The sequence below is a fragment of the Sylvia atricapilla genome, chromosome 8 (genome assembly GCF_009819655.1).
Source record: "Sylvia atricapilla isolate bSylAtr1 chromosome 8, bSylAtr1.pri, whole genome shotgun sequence".
NCBI lineage: Eukaryota > Metazoa > Chordata > Aves > Passeriformes > Sylviidae > Sylvia > Sylvia atricapilla.
The window spans coordinates 31,034,377-31,048,148 of NC_089147.1; the positions used below are offsets into that span (position 1 = coordinate 31,034,377).

At 54.0% G+C, this 13,772-nt stretch overlaps 2 protein-coding genes and 1 non-coding gene across 3 annotated transcripts; 1 reads left to right on the forward strand and 2 right to left on the reverse strand.

The window, feature by feature from the left end:
* Window positions 1–415: 415 nt before the first annotated feature.
* Window positions 416–7,346, reverse strand: LRRC20 (leucine rich repeat containing 20). The gene is made up of 4 exons (XM_066324270.1): window positions 7,183–7,346; window positions 6,239–6,388; window positions 4,621–4,788; window positions 416–986 (listed from the first exon to the last, which is right to left on the reverse strand). Exons 1-4 carry the CDS (start codon window positions 7,250–7,252, stop codon window positions 835–837), a joined length of 540 nt encoding a protein of 179 aa, XP_066180367.1. The 5' UTR covers window positions 7,253–7,346; the 3' UTR covers window positions 416–834.
* A 696-nt stretch (window positions 7,347–8,042) lies between these two features.
* TRNAE-UUC (transfer RNA glutamic acid (anticodon UUC)) lies at window positions 8,043–8,114 on the reverse strand. The gene has a single exon. It is a non-coding gene; the product is annotated as a tRNA-Glu (tRNA).
* Window positions 8,115–8,281: 167 nt separating this feature from the next.
* Window positions 8,282–11,689, forward strand: EIF4EBP2 (eukaryotic translation initiation factor 4E binding protein 2). Its single transcript, XM_066324271.1, has 3 exons — window positions 8,282–8,478; window positions 9,156–9,332; window positions 9,415–11,689. The coding sequence occupies exons 1-3, from the start codon at window positions 8,340–8,342 to the stop codon at window positions 9,444–9,446; spliced, it is 348 nt and encodes a 115-aa protein (XP_066180368.1). The 5' UTR covers window positions 8,282–8,339; the 3' UTR covers window positions 9,447–11,689.
* Window positions 11,690–13,772: the final 2,083 nt, after the last annotated feature.

The window sequence follows — 13,772 nt, forward strand, 5'->3', positions numbered from 1 at the left end:
GGCGTTTTGAGATAACACCTGGGGTTTCTCCCAGGAGTTGTTGGGGTTTTTTTGTTTTGCAGGCAACCAGCTGCTAAGGGACATGTGTGTGCTTTGTAGTGGCCTCCCTGCCACAGAGAAGCCATTCTCTCCAGGATATTTCTGGGAAGGGAATCAGCACAACTTGAGGACCCCCAGGACCAGAGAGGTGGGCTCACACTTCTGGGGACACCCGTGGGGTGAGCAGTGTGTGGGGACCCACTGGCTTTGGATTGCTTTGGTTTCCACTGTGAGAAAAGAGAAGAAATATTCCTCGGAAAACAGGGATTTTTCCAGGGAAATACTGCTTGGGACTAAGAGAACCCAGCTGTGCGAAGGGGCTTCTTTAAGGACAAGACTGGCAATTTGAATTTAATCATGTACAACTCCCCTGATGTAACAGTAAAGCATTTAATCAGGCACTTGGCACGCCATGACATCAGCAATTCCAGGGAGAACCCTTACAGCCACAGGGACGCCTTCCACCACCCTGGCTGCTCCCCATCCCTGCCTGGGTGGGAGGGTGAACATCCAGATCCCCCCCAGCTTTACCCAAACCTCCCACCACCTGTGTTGCAGCTCCTGTGCATCCCCGAAACACATAAGCAGCAGATTGCCAGGCTTGGGATTTGGCAGAGCCATCCCTTCATGGGGGAGCCCTGCTGCTTGCTTTTGATTTAGGAAGGAATGAGGCACTTGCTCGGCTTTGGGACCCGCTGGCTGTGGCTTTGGGACAGACACGGGGGCGTAGCAGGGACTGACCTAAGCCAAACCACTCTGGTGGGCTGTCCCCCCTCGGGACAGCTCGAGATCCTGTCAGGCTTTAGGGATGGGCTCCTCTGGAGACAGCAGCAGGTCGAAGGGCACGAGGGGCCGCACCAGCAGCCGCACCTCGGGGCCCACGGGGTTGGCCCGCAGGTTGAGGCTCCGCAGCAATGCCATGGAGGCCAATTTCTCCGTCGGCACCTCTGGAAACAGAGCACGGAGGTGAGAATCCCTCCTGGAGGGATGGAACGGGTGAAAGCTCCTCTTGGTGGACAGGCTGCAGCAAACCCTGCTCCTGCCTGGCTGCATGCTTTGATCAAAACAGAAACACAGGGAAATATTAATTCAGCCAGCTGCTCAGGCAAATGGTCGTCATTGGTGGGACTCGATGATCTTAGAGGCCTTTTCCAAACTAAATGATCCTGTGATTCTAGGGAATGTGTCAGCAAGGTGCAAACACCAAGATATCCAACGTGGGCACTGCCCTCCATTTCTCCCAGTCTTAATGAAACCCCTGCTGGGACACTCAATTGGGATGCAAAGACTTATTCCCTGATTTTATCCCTGATGTTGCAATGCCCAGGAGCCCTCTCCAACCTAACAGGAGGGCATGTGGTCTTTGCCCTTGTTGGACAGGCTGCAAAATGGCTCTCAGCCATCAACAGGCACCCTTCTATTTTGCAATTTCCATGAATTTGGGTGTTTTCCTTTCGAAAACATTACATTTACAAATTCTGCATTGAAATAAAGGTGCAGCTCAGCTGGATGGTCCCAATGTGAGTTCACTGAGAGCAGAGGAATGAGACCAATATGAAAATCTAACCTGATAAGGCTCATAAAAAGGTGATAGATTTTGCTACAATTCACAATATTTTGGCCGTGCAAAGCCCACCTGTTTGATTTACCTAAACCAATTTATTTTTATTTGGCCAGCAAAATGACAAGAGCCTTTTATATCCCAGCTCCTGTTTCCTCTGCCAGCACCCGCAGCAGAATTGCAGTGTTGTAATTATATCTGGTAGATGATGATGTGATTTTTAAACTATTAAGCTTATTTTATGCTGGAAAAAGACTGAAACACCTCAATGCATTTGGGTTTTTTCCCTCTTCCTCCTTCAGAAAACGGTGCTGTTTTCCATACACCAATTCCCTAGGAGTGCATATCTCATCAGGCAGAGCTTCACATGAATTCTTTTAATAACTCTTCTTCATGGTAGATTTGTTCACTGCCATTCCCCTGCATCATTTTGCTTGAGCTTTTTTTTTTTCCCCTTGAAGCACAAAAGTAATATTTTTTTCATAGATCTTCCTATTTAATCATCATCTAATGCAGTGGAGAATAAGAAGTTTAATCATCCTCTTACACAGCATGCTAAAGTTAAAAGTGCTTTCACTCATTTTGCGTAAGTTAGGGAGTTGGGTAAAGTGTTTTGGGGACTAAGATCTTCCCAGGCTGGGAACAGCTTGGCTCTGCACCTTAATTCCAGGTAAGGAGCAGCGCTTCACCCCTGGCACGAAGGCACAGGCAGGGGACACAGTGCAGCCTGTAGCTGTAGGGTTGTTGTGAGCCGCAAATTCCTCTAAAAGCAACCCAAGGAATCATTTGCTACCTTCCCAATGGATGAGGCACTTGCATTTGAGCCTGAATTATTCATGCTGGCTTCAGCAGCTAAGCAAAAAACTGGGAGGGAAAAGGTTTTACATAATTAAAGCAGAATGTGGCAATAAGTGAGTGATGCCACCATCATTGAATGGTCTGGGATGGAAGAGACCTTAAAGCTCATCCAGTCCATCCGCTGGATGGAGGCAGGGACACCTTCCACTATCCCAGGTCACTGTAAGCCCCATCCAGCCTGGTCTTGGACACTTCCAGGGATCCACAGCGTGACTGTGCCAGTGTCTCTTCCTCATGGGGAAGAATTTCTTCCCAATATCCCATCTAACTCTATTCTGAGTTTGAAACTATCCCCCTTTGTCCCATCTCAGCGTTCTCAGGAGGACAAAATTAACCACAGCTGCTCCCAGCAGTGACCTCCCCAGCCTTGGCAGCAATCTTAACATCGTCTCTATTAAACCATTAATCAAGGAATAAGGGAAAGAGAAGCTGAAGCCCCAGGCATCAAAACATCCCCATGGATTTAAGGACTTAAAACGCTGGTTTGATATAACTCTAATTATCAGGGAAAGAGTTAAAAGCACTGACAGTAATACATACATAATTACAGTCCAGGGTTGAGAGCTTATTTAGATGAAAAGGGTGGCTTGTGGCACTAAATGTGTCCTTTCACAGAGCCCACAGGCTCCAGGCAGGCATTAATTAATCTCCTTTCACTCCTGTTTCCCTTTGGAAAACATTACCTACCACTTCCAGCTCAATATGTCTTAGGAGGTCACTCAGCTGTTTCAGCAGGAGCTTTGCAGCCCTGGCAGGAACCTGTGCAGCATCCCTGGGATGGCAGAGGAGGTCAGGCAGGACTGGCACAGCACCAGAAACCTTACAAACACAAGCTCACGTGCAAGGGAGCCTGGAACCTATTTAGGAAGGGCTGGTAGGAGCAATGTGATTGCCCAGGTTTTTTGTTTCCTTGGAAGAAATGGGCTGAAACCCCCTGGCTTTCAGGTCTCTACCTCTTCCCTTTCCAGAAAATGTGTGAAATAAGCTCACCTCAGCTATTTCTGCAGCCAGGCAATGTCGTGTGCACTACTCAGACATGTCCCTACAACATTTTGGCTTGGAATAGTTAAATTCTACTCTGTTTTGATTTTCCCCTCATCTGGAGGACACCTCCCAGCTGAGGGGAGCCTGGTGGGAGGTGACCTGGCAGCCTTGTTCTCCTCCTCCCAATCCAGCTGGGTGCAACCCTGGATGCAGCCTTTCCTCCCTGCATTTTAGCAGGGAAAAAGGCACCAAAAAGCTGCATTCCTGTTTTTCACCATCCTGCTTGCACAAAACAAGAGGGGAAAATGCTGTTTGGAGATCAGGTCGGATTGAAATCAGCCAATTAAACTCAAAAAGCAATGGAGGATGAGCTAAAGGTCAGACAGCTCTCTCTGGGAGGCAGGAGAGAGAAAGAGGGTGAGGAAAAGCTGTATCTTTCTCTGCCTCCTGTGGAAGCAGTTTTTGATTCCGGTGTTTCTACAGGCACAGCTGGGGAGCAGCTGATGTGAGGCTGTTGCAGGGAGCAGCTTTCCCAGCAGCAGCTGAAGCAATCCCAGATAAAACAGCAAAATTGAGTGGCCTCCGATATTCGCCTCCCTGGGGGTCCGTGGGGGCTGTGGGGTGCTCCAGTCCAGGCTCTTTGAAAGCTGCATCCTAAATAAATCCCCTTTTATCTGAGCACAACAGCTGCCCCCTTTTTGCCCAGCTTCTGGAGACTCCAAAGCTTTTGCACATGAAAGATTTTCCTGCCGCTGCAGGGCTGAGCCTCTCTTACCATTCCTTTAGTTTATTTTTTAGGGGATTTTGTAGTGTTAAACAGCTCCTGTTTGTTCTGGGAAATGTTCAGGTGGGCTCGTGTCCTTGCTTAGCCCGGCAGCAAACCTCCCAGCCCAGCATTCCTGAGGCCGAGTTCTGCGATCAGCTCTGATTTTTCGACGGAATCTGGGGATTTTGGGTCACCCCGGCTGGAGGTGCCTTTAAGAGCTACATCCACCCCAGCGTGGTGAATTGGGCAGCTTGAATGGGGCTTGATTCCCACTATGCCTGTAGCAGCTTTTCCCTGGGAGGCGGCGAAAATACCGGGGAAAGGCAAATAATCAGCGCCCTAAGCAGGCTCTGATTATTTAGCATCACCCTTCTTCACCCTTTTTTCTCCAGTGAGGAAAGTTGCCCCTCACCTGCGATCTCGTTCTCCTGCAGGTCGATGGTCTCCAGGGCAGGGACGGTGGCCAGGGGCTCCGGGAAACGCCGGAACCTGTTGCGGGAGAGGTCGATGGATCGGAGATGCAGCAGGGAGGTGATTTCCTCGGGCAGGCGGTGCAGGTAATTGCCCGCCAGGTTGAGCTCTGGGAAGAGAGAAGGGAGGTGGTGGGATGCAGGGAAAAAGATGGGAAAATAACTAGCGCGTGGCTCGATTTACAGCCTCTGTCCCCCGTGGACTGCCACGTCCATCAGGGGGATTCCAGCTCCAAAAATTTGGCGCTTTTAGTTTTTGCTGTTTTCCGTGGTTGCCATTGAAGATTTGCTTGCTGGGAACAGCACATTTAGGAGTGATGTTTTTCTTGGTTTCCTCAGGCTTTCCTAATGAAATTGGGCAGCCTTTTGCAAGCAGGGTCTGCAAAAAATAAGGAATATTTTCTCACAAACTCGGTGCAATTACCTCCCCAATGGACATTTGTCATGGCTTAAGGCTAGTTCTCTACGTTCATGTGTCTGAACCCCTTCTGAAGAATAAATGGAACGGTGGAAGAAAGGTCATTAGATGTGAAAAAATATTTGTTTTTCACGTTTTACCCATCTGCGATGCTTTCCTGCTCCAGAAATGAGCTCCTGTGGGGCCAGAAGCAGCCCTCCTGGGGACAGAACCCAAATCCTGCTGTCCCAGTGCCCTTCTCCAGTGACACAGGGCTTTTGGCACTATAAATACCCACACAAGCTGCCCTGCCCCTGCTAATACCTGGTATTTATAGGTCCTGCCTTATTCAGCCTGTCCCCAGCCCTGGGGCGTCTGTTCCTGCTGAGACCCAGCACAGTTCATCACAGGAGTGATTGGCTCACTGGTGGAGCAAAGCCCTTGCTGGGAAACAAGGTCGTTTTTTTCCCTCCAGGGCTTGTTGTGCTGTCTAGAAAATGAAAATTGATTTCCTTTGCTCAATGTGTTTCCTTTCCCCAGCCTAGGAGTGTTCTCACAAATGATGCTCTGGCTCCAGAAGAAGGGAAGCCTCCCCATGCACCCACCACAGTGGGTTTGTGTGGTACATTGTAGCAACAAAATTGATTTTAGAAGCTGCCAGAGCATCCCCAGTGCCGTCCTCATTGTTCAATACCGTGGTGCTGGATGCTGTGGGTGCTTGCATGGCCATTTTTTAGTGGATTTGCCTCTGGCTGCTTTCACTGGGCTCAACAGGGAGGTGTCCCTGTGGTGCTGATGATCATTCCCATCTCCTACTGTGATTCACTCTCTCTGATTAGGACTAATTAGTCAGCACAGCCTGGATTGCCCCGTCCCTTCCATGCCCCGTTGTTCTCCCCAAGCTGCCTTTGCTGTCTTCCTTCATCCTCAGCCCCATCCTTGGAGGGAGCAGTGAGTGACTCCGCAGCAGTTGGAAGGGTGGGTGAGAGTAGACTCACTTCAAGGGGCAGAAGGCATAAGGAAAAATGGATTTTGGGGGGTCTGAACTAATGCTTGCAATGAGGCGTGAGCTCAGGGGAGTCTCTCGGGTGCTTTGTCCCCTTGGCAGCAACCTGGGAGCTTCTGGAGTGTCCCAGAGGATTGGAGGGGTGGGGGTCCCTTACCTGTCAGCTGGCTGAAGGTGGTGACGAATCGGCTGGTGATGGACTTGAGCTCGTTGTTGGCCAGGGAGATGCGATGGATCCCCTCAGTGACACTCCTCATGGCTTTGTAGATCCCAATGGGGAAGGTCATCAGCTTGCAGTTGGCCAGATCTGCACACAGAGGGGCCCAGGCAAGGGTCTGATAACCTCAGTTATTCTGCTCTCCCGTGTCCCTAACTCCCTGGGGGTAGCTGAACAGCACAAAGATGCTTATTCTAGGAGCAGGGATTTCCCTGGGCGTGCTCCTGGCTGGATTTCTCATGGTCATGAGTGGTTGTCCCATGGCATGCGGTGGGGAGGGGAAAAATATTTGGTTATGCTACACACCTTCTTGTTTTGTCCGAAGTTGTTTCTGTTTCCCCTCCCAGGACACACCGGGGATGGAAACCCTGTATCCCAGCCCCAGGATGGGCTCTGCTTCCTGCCCCCTCCCCAAAGCCCCCCAAAGCGGGGGCTGATGGAGCCAGCTCCGTCCTCCCAGGTTTCTCTCAGGAGAACGTGGAGAGCCTGAGCAATGGAGCTCCAGCTGCCAGGGCCAGGAATCCAGTAGGAATAAAAAGGAGTGGCTTTCATCTCTCTCCTTTGATGAACTGCGGCCCTCTCTTGGGTATTAGCTGGAAAAGGGGAAGTTGCAGGAAAACACAAATCTGACAAGGCAACGTGGGGAGAAATCTGCTCCTGCCACTGCTCTCAAGGAGTGACACATCCCATGGGATTACGTGAACCTGCTCTAACTTTGCGGGGCTGAGGCCCCTGTGGGGGAGCCTTTCTCTTCTCCAGAGCCGCGGGGAGGGAACGCCGACAGCTTTTTTTAGACTGTGGCAGTGAAAAATAGATCCCTGCTCCCGGATACCCGATCCTTGTGCGGGGCCCAGGCGGGAGCCGGGACGGAGCGCCGGGCTTACCCAGGGAATCCTTTTTGTTCTCCACCGTGTCGTTCACCTTCCTGGCCACGCGGGCGACCGCCTCGCCCATCCTCTTGTGAATGCGGGCGGCCGGTCCCGCCGGGAATGCGCTTCGGACTGGGGGATCCAGGGTTGGAGGGAGAAAGCAGCCACTCTGGCCTCTGGGAGAGAGATGCTAAAAATAGCCGACAGGATCAGTGTTCCCAGGGGAGGGAGGGAGGCTGTGCGGAGGCTGGCATGTCCCTCAGGGGTGAGATTCCCAGCTTTCCAGGATGGTGCTTTTGGGGTGTGTAGATGCATCCTATCTCCTGGCTTGGGGTATGGCGATGCATGGCCTTTCCTGGTATGGGGTATGAGGATTCATCTCCTCTCTTGGTTTGGGAAATGGGGATGCATCCCTTTTCCTGGTCTTAGATATTTGGATCCATTCCCCTTCCTGGTATTGGATATGCCATTTTCTCGGTTTCGGATATGGGGATGAATCCTGTTCCCTGGTTTGGGATATGGGCATGGGTCTCTTTTCCTTGTGTGGGATGTGGGGATGCATGCGCTTTCCTGGTTTGGCATAAGCGGATGCAACCCATTTCCTCATTTGGGATATAGGGATCCATGCCCTTTTCCTGGTTTGGGATATGGAGATGAACGCTATTCCCCGGTATGGGATATGGGGACACACCCCCTTCCCTGGTTTGGGATATGTGGACGCACGCCTTTTCCCGGCGACTTCATTCAGCTCGCTCCGGCCAAAACATTTTGGCTGAAGGAATCCTGGACAGGGACGCAATGCCAGGACACCACCACCATTACCACCACCCACTTACCTCCCCTCACAAAGAAAAAAAAAAAAAAAAAATCTCTTCTTCCCACGCCGGGAGTCGAACCCGGGCCGCCTGGGTGAAAACCAGGAATCCTAACCGCTAGACCACGTGGGAGGCGCGGAGAGGGTCGCGTGGCGCGGCACCTGGCCGCTGGCGGCGGCGGGCGGGGCCGGCGAGGGGCGGGGCGGGGCCGGCGAGGGGCGGGGCGGGCGATGGGGCGGGGCGGGGCCGGCGAGGGGCGGGGCGGGGCCGGCGAGGGGCGGGGCGGGGCCGGCGAGGGGCGGGGCCGCTCCGCCCGCGCCGCTCGGCGGGGACAAAGCGCGGCGCCGAGCGGGGGCCATGTCGTCCGCAGGCGGCCGCCAGCCCAGCCAGAGCCGGGCCATCCCCACCCGCACCGTCACCCTCAGCGACGCCGCGCAGCTCCCCGCCGACTACTGCACCACCCCCGGCGGGACGCTCTTCTCCACCACGCCGGGAGGTAAAAGCGCCGCGCCCGCCGGGGCCTCCGGGGGAACGCGCCCGGGCCAGCCCGCCACCCCGAGCGCCGCGTGTCACGGGCATTCCGCGCCGATATCGCCTCTATATGGTGTTGCTGTGTAGCGCCTGCCGCCCGTTCTCCTCGCCGTACGCGCGTGGAGATGGGTTTGTTATTTTTGCGGGACATACCGGGAGCGCGGAGGGTCCCGGCGGGGCGGCAGCTGGATCCCGGGCCGGGTTGGCAGCGAGCTCCCGGTGGGACGCGGGTACTGGAGGGTCGGTGCTCCGGCCCTACCCCGCCCCGGCACCGCGGGGTCGTGACATGCCCCGTCCCTGTGCAGGGGAGGGGGACACGTGGTATTTCGGGGCGCCGCTTCCGTCGGCATCCCCGGGACGCGCTCTCCCTCCCGTGCCATGAGTTTGCCATGAGGTCTCTGCGCCGGGACAGTGTTGATCGCTCCGGGACCCAGTTGCCGCCAGGGTGTTTGGTCAGCGCCGAATTATCGCCTGTGGTGCCCAGATAAGAGCGGGCAGAGCGGCGGCGCGCACCCCCCCAGCCCTCCCCGGCGATCTTTGGCGGAGAACCTTGGCCGGGGCGCCCGTCCCGCCGGGAAACTCCTTCTGCAAACAAGCGCTGCCGAACCGGATTCCCCCACTCTCCTCCCGTCCTCCCCGCAGGCACCCGGATCATCTACGACCGCAAGTTCCTGCTGGACCGCCGCAACTCCCCCATGGCCAAGACCCCGCCTTGTCACCTCCCCAATATTCCCGGCGTCACCAGCCCCGGCGAGGCCGGCGAGGAGCCCAAAGCGGACACCAACAACTTGAACCACCAGGAGAGCAAGCCATCCATGGGTAAGGGGCCCCCGGGGTGGGACAGGAGGGATTTGCGGTGAAGGATGACACTCTTAACACTGCTCTCCTTGCCTCTTGCCAGGGGACGATGCTCAGTTCGAGATGGATATCTGAGCGGGAACCACGGAGAGGCAGCGACTCCCCAGACCTGTGCACCCCCCATTCGGCTCAGCAGGATCCATCCCGGCGAGGTGGAGGTGGCAGTGGTCCCCACCAGCATCCCCTCCCTGCCCTCCTCCTCTTTTTTGGGGGGAGTGCAGCTCTGTCTTCTCCCCCTTTGCCAGTGACCGGTCCCAGCATGTGCCAGATGGAGCATCCCTTCTGGATCCGGCCCTATTCCTCCTCTTCCACCTGGCCAGCAGCCTGATCTCTACCAGGCTTCTTTTTAAATCATCCCGTTGCCACTTCTGCTGCCTTGTGCCACCCCCCTCCCCCCCCCCCCAAAAAAAAAAATTCTCCTTTTGTTACCCAAACCTCCCATTGCCAGCAGCTCGGTGTTCTGGAGCTCTGTCACCCCCTTTGCCCCCTTCTCCTGGAAAATTTGGGCAGCCTGTCAGGAGGAGGAGGGAACATCACTCCTAAAATCACGCACCTGCTTGCATCCTGGGGAGGGTATTTTTTGAGTGTCCCTGGGATGTGTTGGCATTCAGCAAAGGACAACATTGGGACCCCATTCCCTTTGGTGCTCCAGGGGTCTGATCTAGTTCCTGATGGAATCAGCCAGCATGTCCACATCTCTTCTACCCAGATTTCTTCCATCTTGGTCCTCCATCCAGGGGCTGTGTCCCCCACCCACCAGCCAGGACTCACAGCAATGTAGCCATATATTATAAAACGCCCTTGCTTTTATTTTTGGTACTAAAAAGGGGCACTTTATCCCCAATGACTTCTTCTGGGCTGGGGCCGAGAGCCTCTGGGAAAGTGCTTTGTAGTGCTCGGGTTTTTTTTTTACCCAGCCCTTTAAAATGTGAATCCTACAGGGGGGGAGATCCCTCTGGCACCATTGGATGTCTCAGGAATCACTGGGTGTCCCTGGGGGCTGTGGGGGCTCACCAGACACTGCAGGGATGGGGTGCTCTCCTGGCAGGATGCTGCCATCGATGCCATCCTCCGCTCCGTTTTCAGGATGGGATTTCTCCCAGCTGGATCATGCTGTCGTGGATAAAGCATTTCCACGTTACCCTCCCCTTTGCCAGCCTGGCATGGTGTGGCCATCTTGAACCTCCCCTGGAGATGGGATTTATTTTTCCCCCTCTCTCTGTGCAACTCTTGCCCCGGGCAAGGCCGTGCGTGGCCACAGCAGTGTCAGGCCATGCCCCCCAATCCCACCAGCCCCCCAGTTTTGAGTTTTTTACTGCCTGTTGGGAGCCATCACCTGCTCTACGACCTTTCTCAAGTGCCATTTTATCAGCTCCCACCTGAGTGCCTGCTCCATCCATCCTCCCTCCCTCGCCCCCCACCTCAGTACCCAGCCCTGGGGGGACCCATGCTGGGGAGGGGAACATCCCACAGGCTTTGTGCACTTTCCATCCCGTAATTTCTTTCTCTAGGTGTGTTTGGCACGGGGCGGCGCTGGTGGCGAGCTCCCATCTTCCAGCTGCTTTTTTTTTTTTTTTTTTTCACAAGGAGGGGGGGGCTGCCCCTCGTTTTGGGGGCTGGGGGGAGGAAGAAGCAGAAGCACAACCCCAGGGAATGGGTTGTCTTTCCCGTCCTTTCCCTCGCGTGGGAGGTGAGGTGAACGCGGCAGCGCACGAGTGAGTGAGTGCGAGTAGCAATATGTATATGCGTGTGGGTGGGTGGTGATAAGACACACACAAATATATATATTATATATAGATAAATATATTTTCCTTGAAGCGAAGATCCCAGGAGGTCGGTTAGGCCCTCGGATCGAGGGAGGGGCAGGGGCAGGGGGCGAGGACATCCTTGGCGACCGTGGATGCAGGGACCTGGCGCCCTCAGCACAGCTGCTCGTTTTGGGAAACCTGCTCTGCTAGCCAAAAATAATTAGACCATATCCAAGGACAACGTGACTTTATGGACAGGAGCCGGAGGGAAACCTTTTTTGTTGTTGTTGATGTTTATTTTTTTTTCTCTAAATGCCCCTTTTCCCAACCTCCTTGTGTCTCCATTCCCCATCCCAGCAGCTTTCTCCCGGTTCTCTTTTGTAAGTGGGCTTGGGGCTGAGCAGGGAGGGAGTGCTTGGCCTCACCGGGGCATTCCTCTGCTAGTCAGGGGATCCATTTGGGATTTCTGTTGTTTTTTACCGTCTCTTCAAGCAGGTGTTTGGGAGGAGAAAAGCTCTCGCCAGTGGTTGCTGTTACAGTGAGATCAATAAAAATTTTGATTCTTCTAAATCAAGTGATTTGGACCATGATTCCGGGAGTGGGGAGGATTTTCCCTTTGGAGCAAACTGCCCTCATGGGCTATCTCCCAGTCATGCCTGGAGAGCAGGGAAGGGTCAAAGCCAGACCTAGCAGCTGAGGGTTAAATTGCGAGATGTCACCCACAGAGAAGCCTGATTTTTCCCATGGGTCTCCCATGTGCAAAACTGCCCAAACTGATCATTTGTCCTGTCTCCAGTAGCTGCCTCATCCCTGGAAGTCTTCAAGGCCAAGTTGGATGGGACTTGGGGCAACCTGGTCTAGTGGAAGGTGTCCACCGACCTTGGCCTTGAATCCTTCAGGGATAGGACACCATTAATATATGTTAATATATTACATTGTAATATATTTTTATTTTTTTTAAACTAGGTCAGTCTCTTTTATACCATTTACTGTAATTGGGGAGGGGTCTGAGGAGCAAAAGCCTTTTCCCTCATGAGGGCAGCAAGGGGATATCTATCCCCTTCCCTACAGAAGGAGCCTCCAAATTTTTGTGGGGCCGCCAGCATCACTTGGGGCTGCATCCCTTGAGGACGGCTCAGCTCTGTGTGTGAAATACCGCAACAGTGGATCACATTCCCAAAGCCTTCACATCCCGGGGTGAAGCTGGGAGGGCGTTTCCAAGGGTTAGGGGGGGCTCTTGGAGCACCCTGGTTTGGCTGCACTTGGAGTGGTCCTGCCATGACCTCCCGCGGATTGTGCTCATATTGCAGCAGTTTAATTCTGCAGTGTCAAGGAAATTTGGAGCGTGCGTATGGAGAGGGACACAACGGGAAAAATTGCTGACGAGGCATTTGGGAGCTTCTTTTCCCTGGATCTGGTTTTGCCCGTGCAATGCCTGTGACAGCCGGTTCCCTCCCAAATTTGAGGGTGGGTTTTTTTATGTGTTAATCCCTGCTAATGAATTCCCTGTAGTGAGGGGGTTGTTCGTGTGTGTATCCCTGGGTTTTGGTGTGCTCCTCCCTAAGGAGCTTCTAGATACTCATTCAGGATCTTAAAACGGAGAATTAAAATCAATTTTCGAAGTTACAAAATCTCAATCGAGGACTGTAAATGCGGCAGAGCAGCTGAGGGCAGGGTGTTTTGGCTGAGCTGGATGCTGGGAGCCTGGCTAGGATCTCAGGTCCTGACGAACAAACTTTCCAGCCCTTCTTTCCAGCTGTTACCATTTTCGGACTAGCTCTGGGCTGCGTTTACATTCCTGGCTCTCCTTCCCAGTGCCAGTGAACGTGTTAACGCCGGTTTTCTCCTCCTTCTCCCTGCTGGTGTCCTATAAACACTGATCTGGACCAGCACGGCAGCCGTGGATGGTGCGGGGTGTCGCAAGGCTGTAACGCTGGGCTGGCTCAGGGGGAGGCAGGGTTGGGGTCCTACCTGGGGGGGCTCTGAGAGCCACTGTTTTACCTCAAACGGAGTGTGGGAAGGGAGGTGGGAGCTGGAAGGCTTAGGGTTTTACAGATTAGCTAAAATAGCATCTTTGCTTGGCAATGAGGGAAGCCTGAAGTGGCCTGACGGATTCACTCTGTGCCGTGGGGGGCTCCATGCAGGACATGAGCAGAGCTGGACCTGGTGAAGCCATGGCAAGAGCCCACCACTGTAGGGTGCCTGTAGGGTGGTGTAGGGTGCTGGGAAGCAGCTGAGTGGGCAGCAGCCTTACTCCCCAGGAGTCTGAGTGGCCTGAGCAAGGAAGGACAGCTCTGAGACTGAGACTTGGGCGTCTGGAGCTGCCCCGATGTTTCCTGTGGAGACAGGCTGGGAGAGCAGGGGGTGTTCATGTGGAAAAGGCTCCAGGGAGACCTTAGAGCCCATTCCAGTGCCTAAAGGGGCTCCCAAAAGAACTGGAGAGGGATTTTGGACGAGGACACAGAGTGCCAGGATGGAGGGGAATGGTTTTGAACTGCCAGAGGGAGGGCAGGGTTAAATGGGATATTTGGCTTCTGTCACACACATCCCTGTCTCCCATTTCTGGGAAGGAAAAGCACTTTTTTGGCTTTGGAAGGTGCCGGCAGTGCCTTGATGCCCCCCAAACGGCAAACCTGACTGGGGTGGTGGCATC

What these genes read in the sequence shown, in the direction of transcription:
- EIF4EBP2 (XM_066324271.1), top strand. Translation starts at nt 8,340, where the DNA reads ATGTCGTCCGCAGGCGGCCGCCAGCCCAGCCAGAGCCGGGCCATCCCC. An exon ending in CTTCTCCACCACGCCGGGAG is followed by an intron (nt 8,479 to 9,155) that starts GTAAAAGCGCCG and finishes TCCTCCCCGCAG; the next exon opens with GCACCCGGATCATCTACGAC. An exon ending in GGAGAGCAAGCCATCCATGG is followed by an intron (nt 9,333 to 9,414) that starts GTAAGGGGCCCC and finishes GCCTCTTGCCAG; the next exon opens with GGGACGATGCTCAGTTCGAG.
- LRRC20 (XM_066324270.1), bottom strand. Translation starts at nt 7,252, where the DNA reads ATGGGCGAGGCGGTCGCCCGCGTGGCCAGGAAGGTGAACGACACGGTG. An exon ending in CACCTTCAGCCAGCTGACAG is followed by an intron (nt 4,789 to 6,238) that starts GTAAGGGACCCC and finishes CTCTCTTCCCAG; the next exon opens with AGCTCAACCTGGCGGGCAAT. An exon ending in GCAGGAGAACGAGATCGCAG is followed by an intron (nt 987 to 4,620) that starts GTGAGGGGCAAC and finishes CTCTGTTTCCAG; the next exon opens with AGGTGCCGACGGAGAAATTG.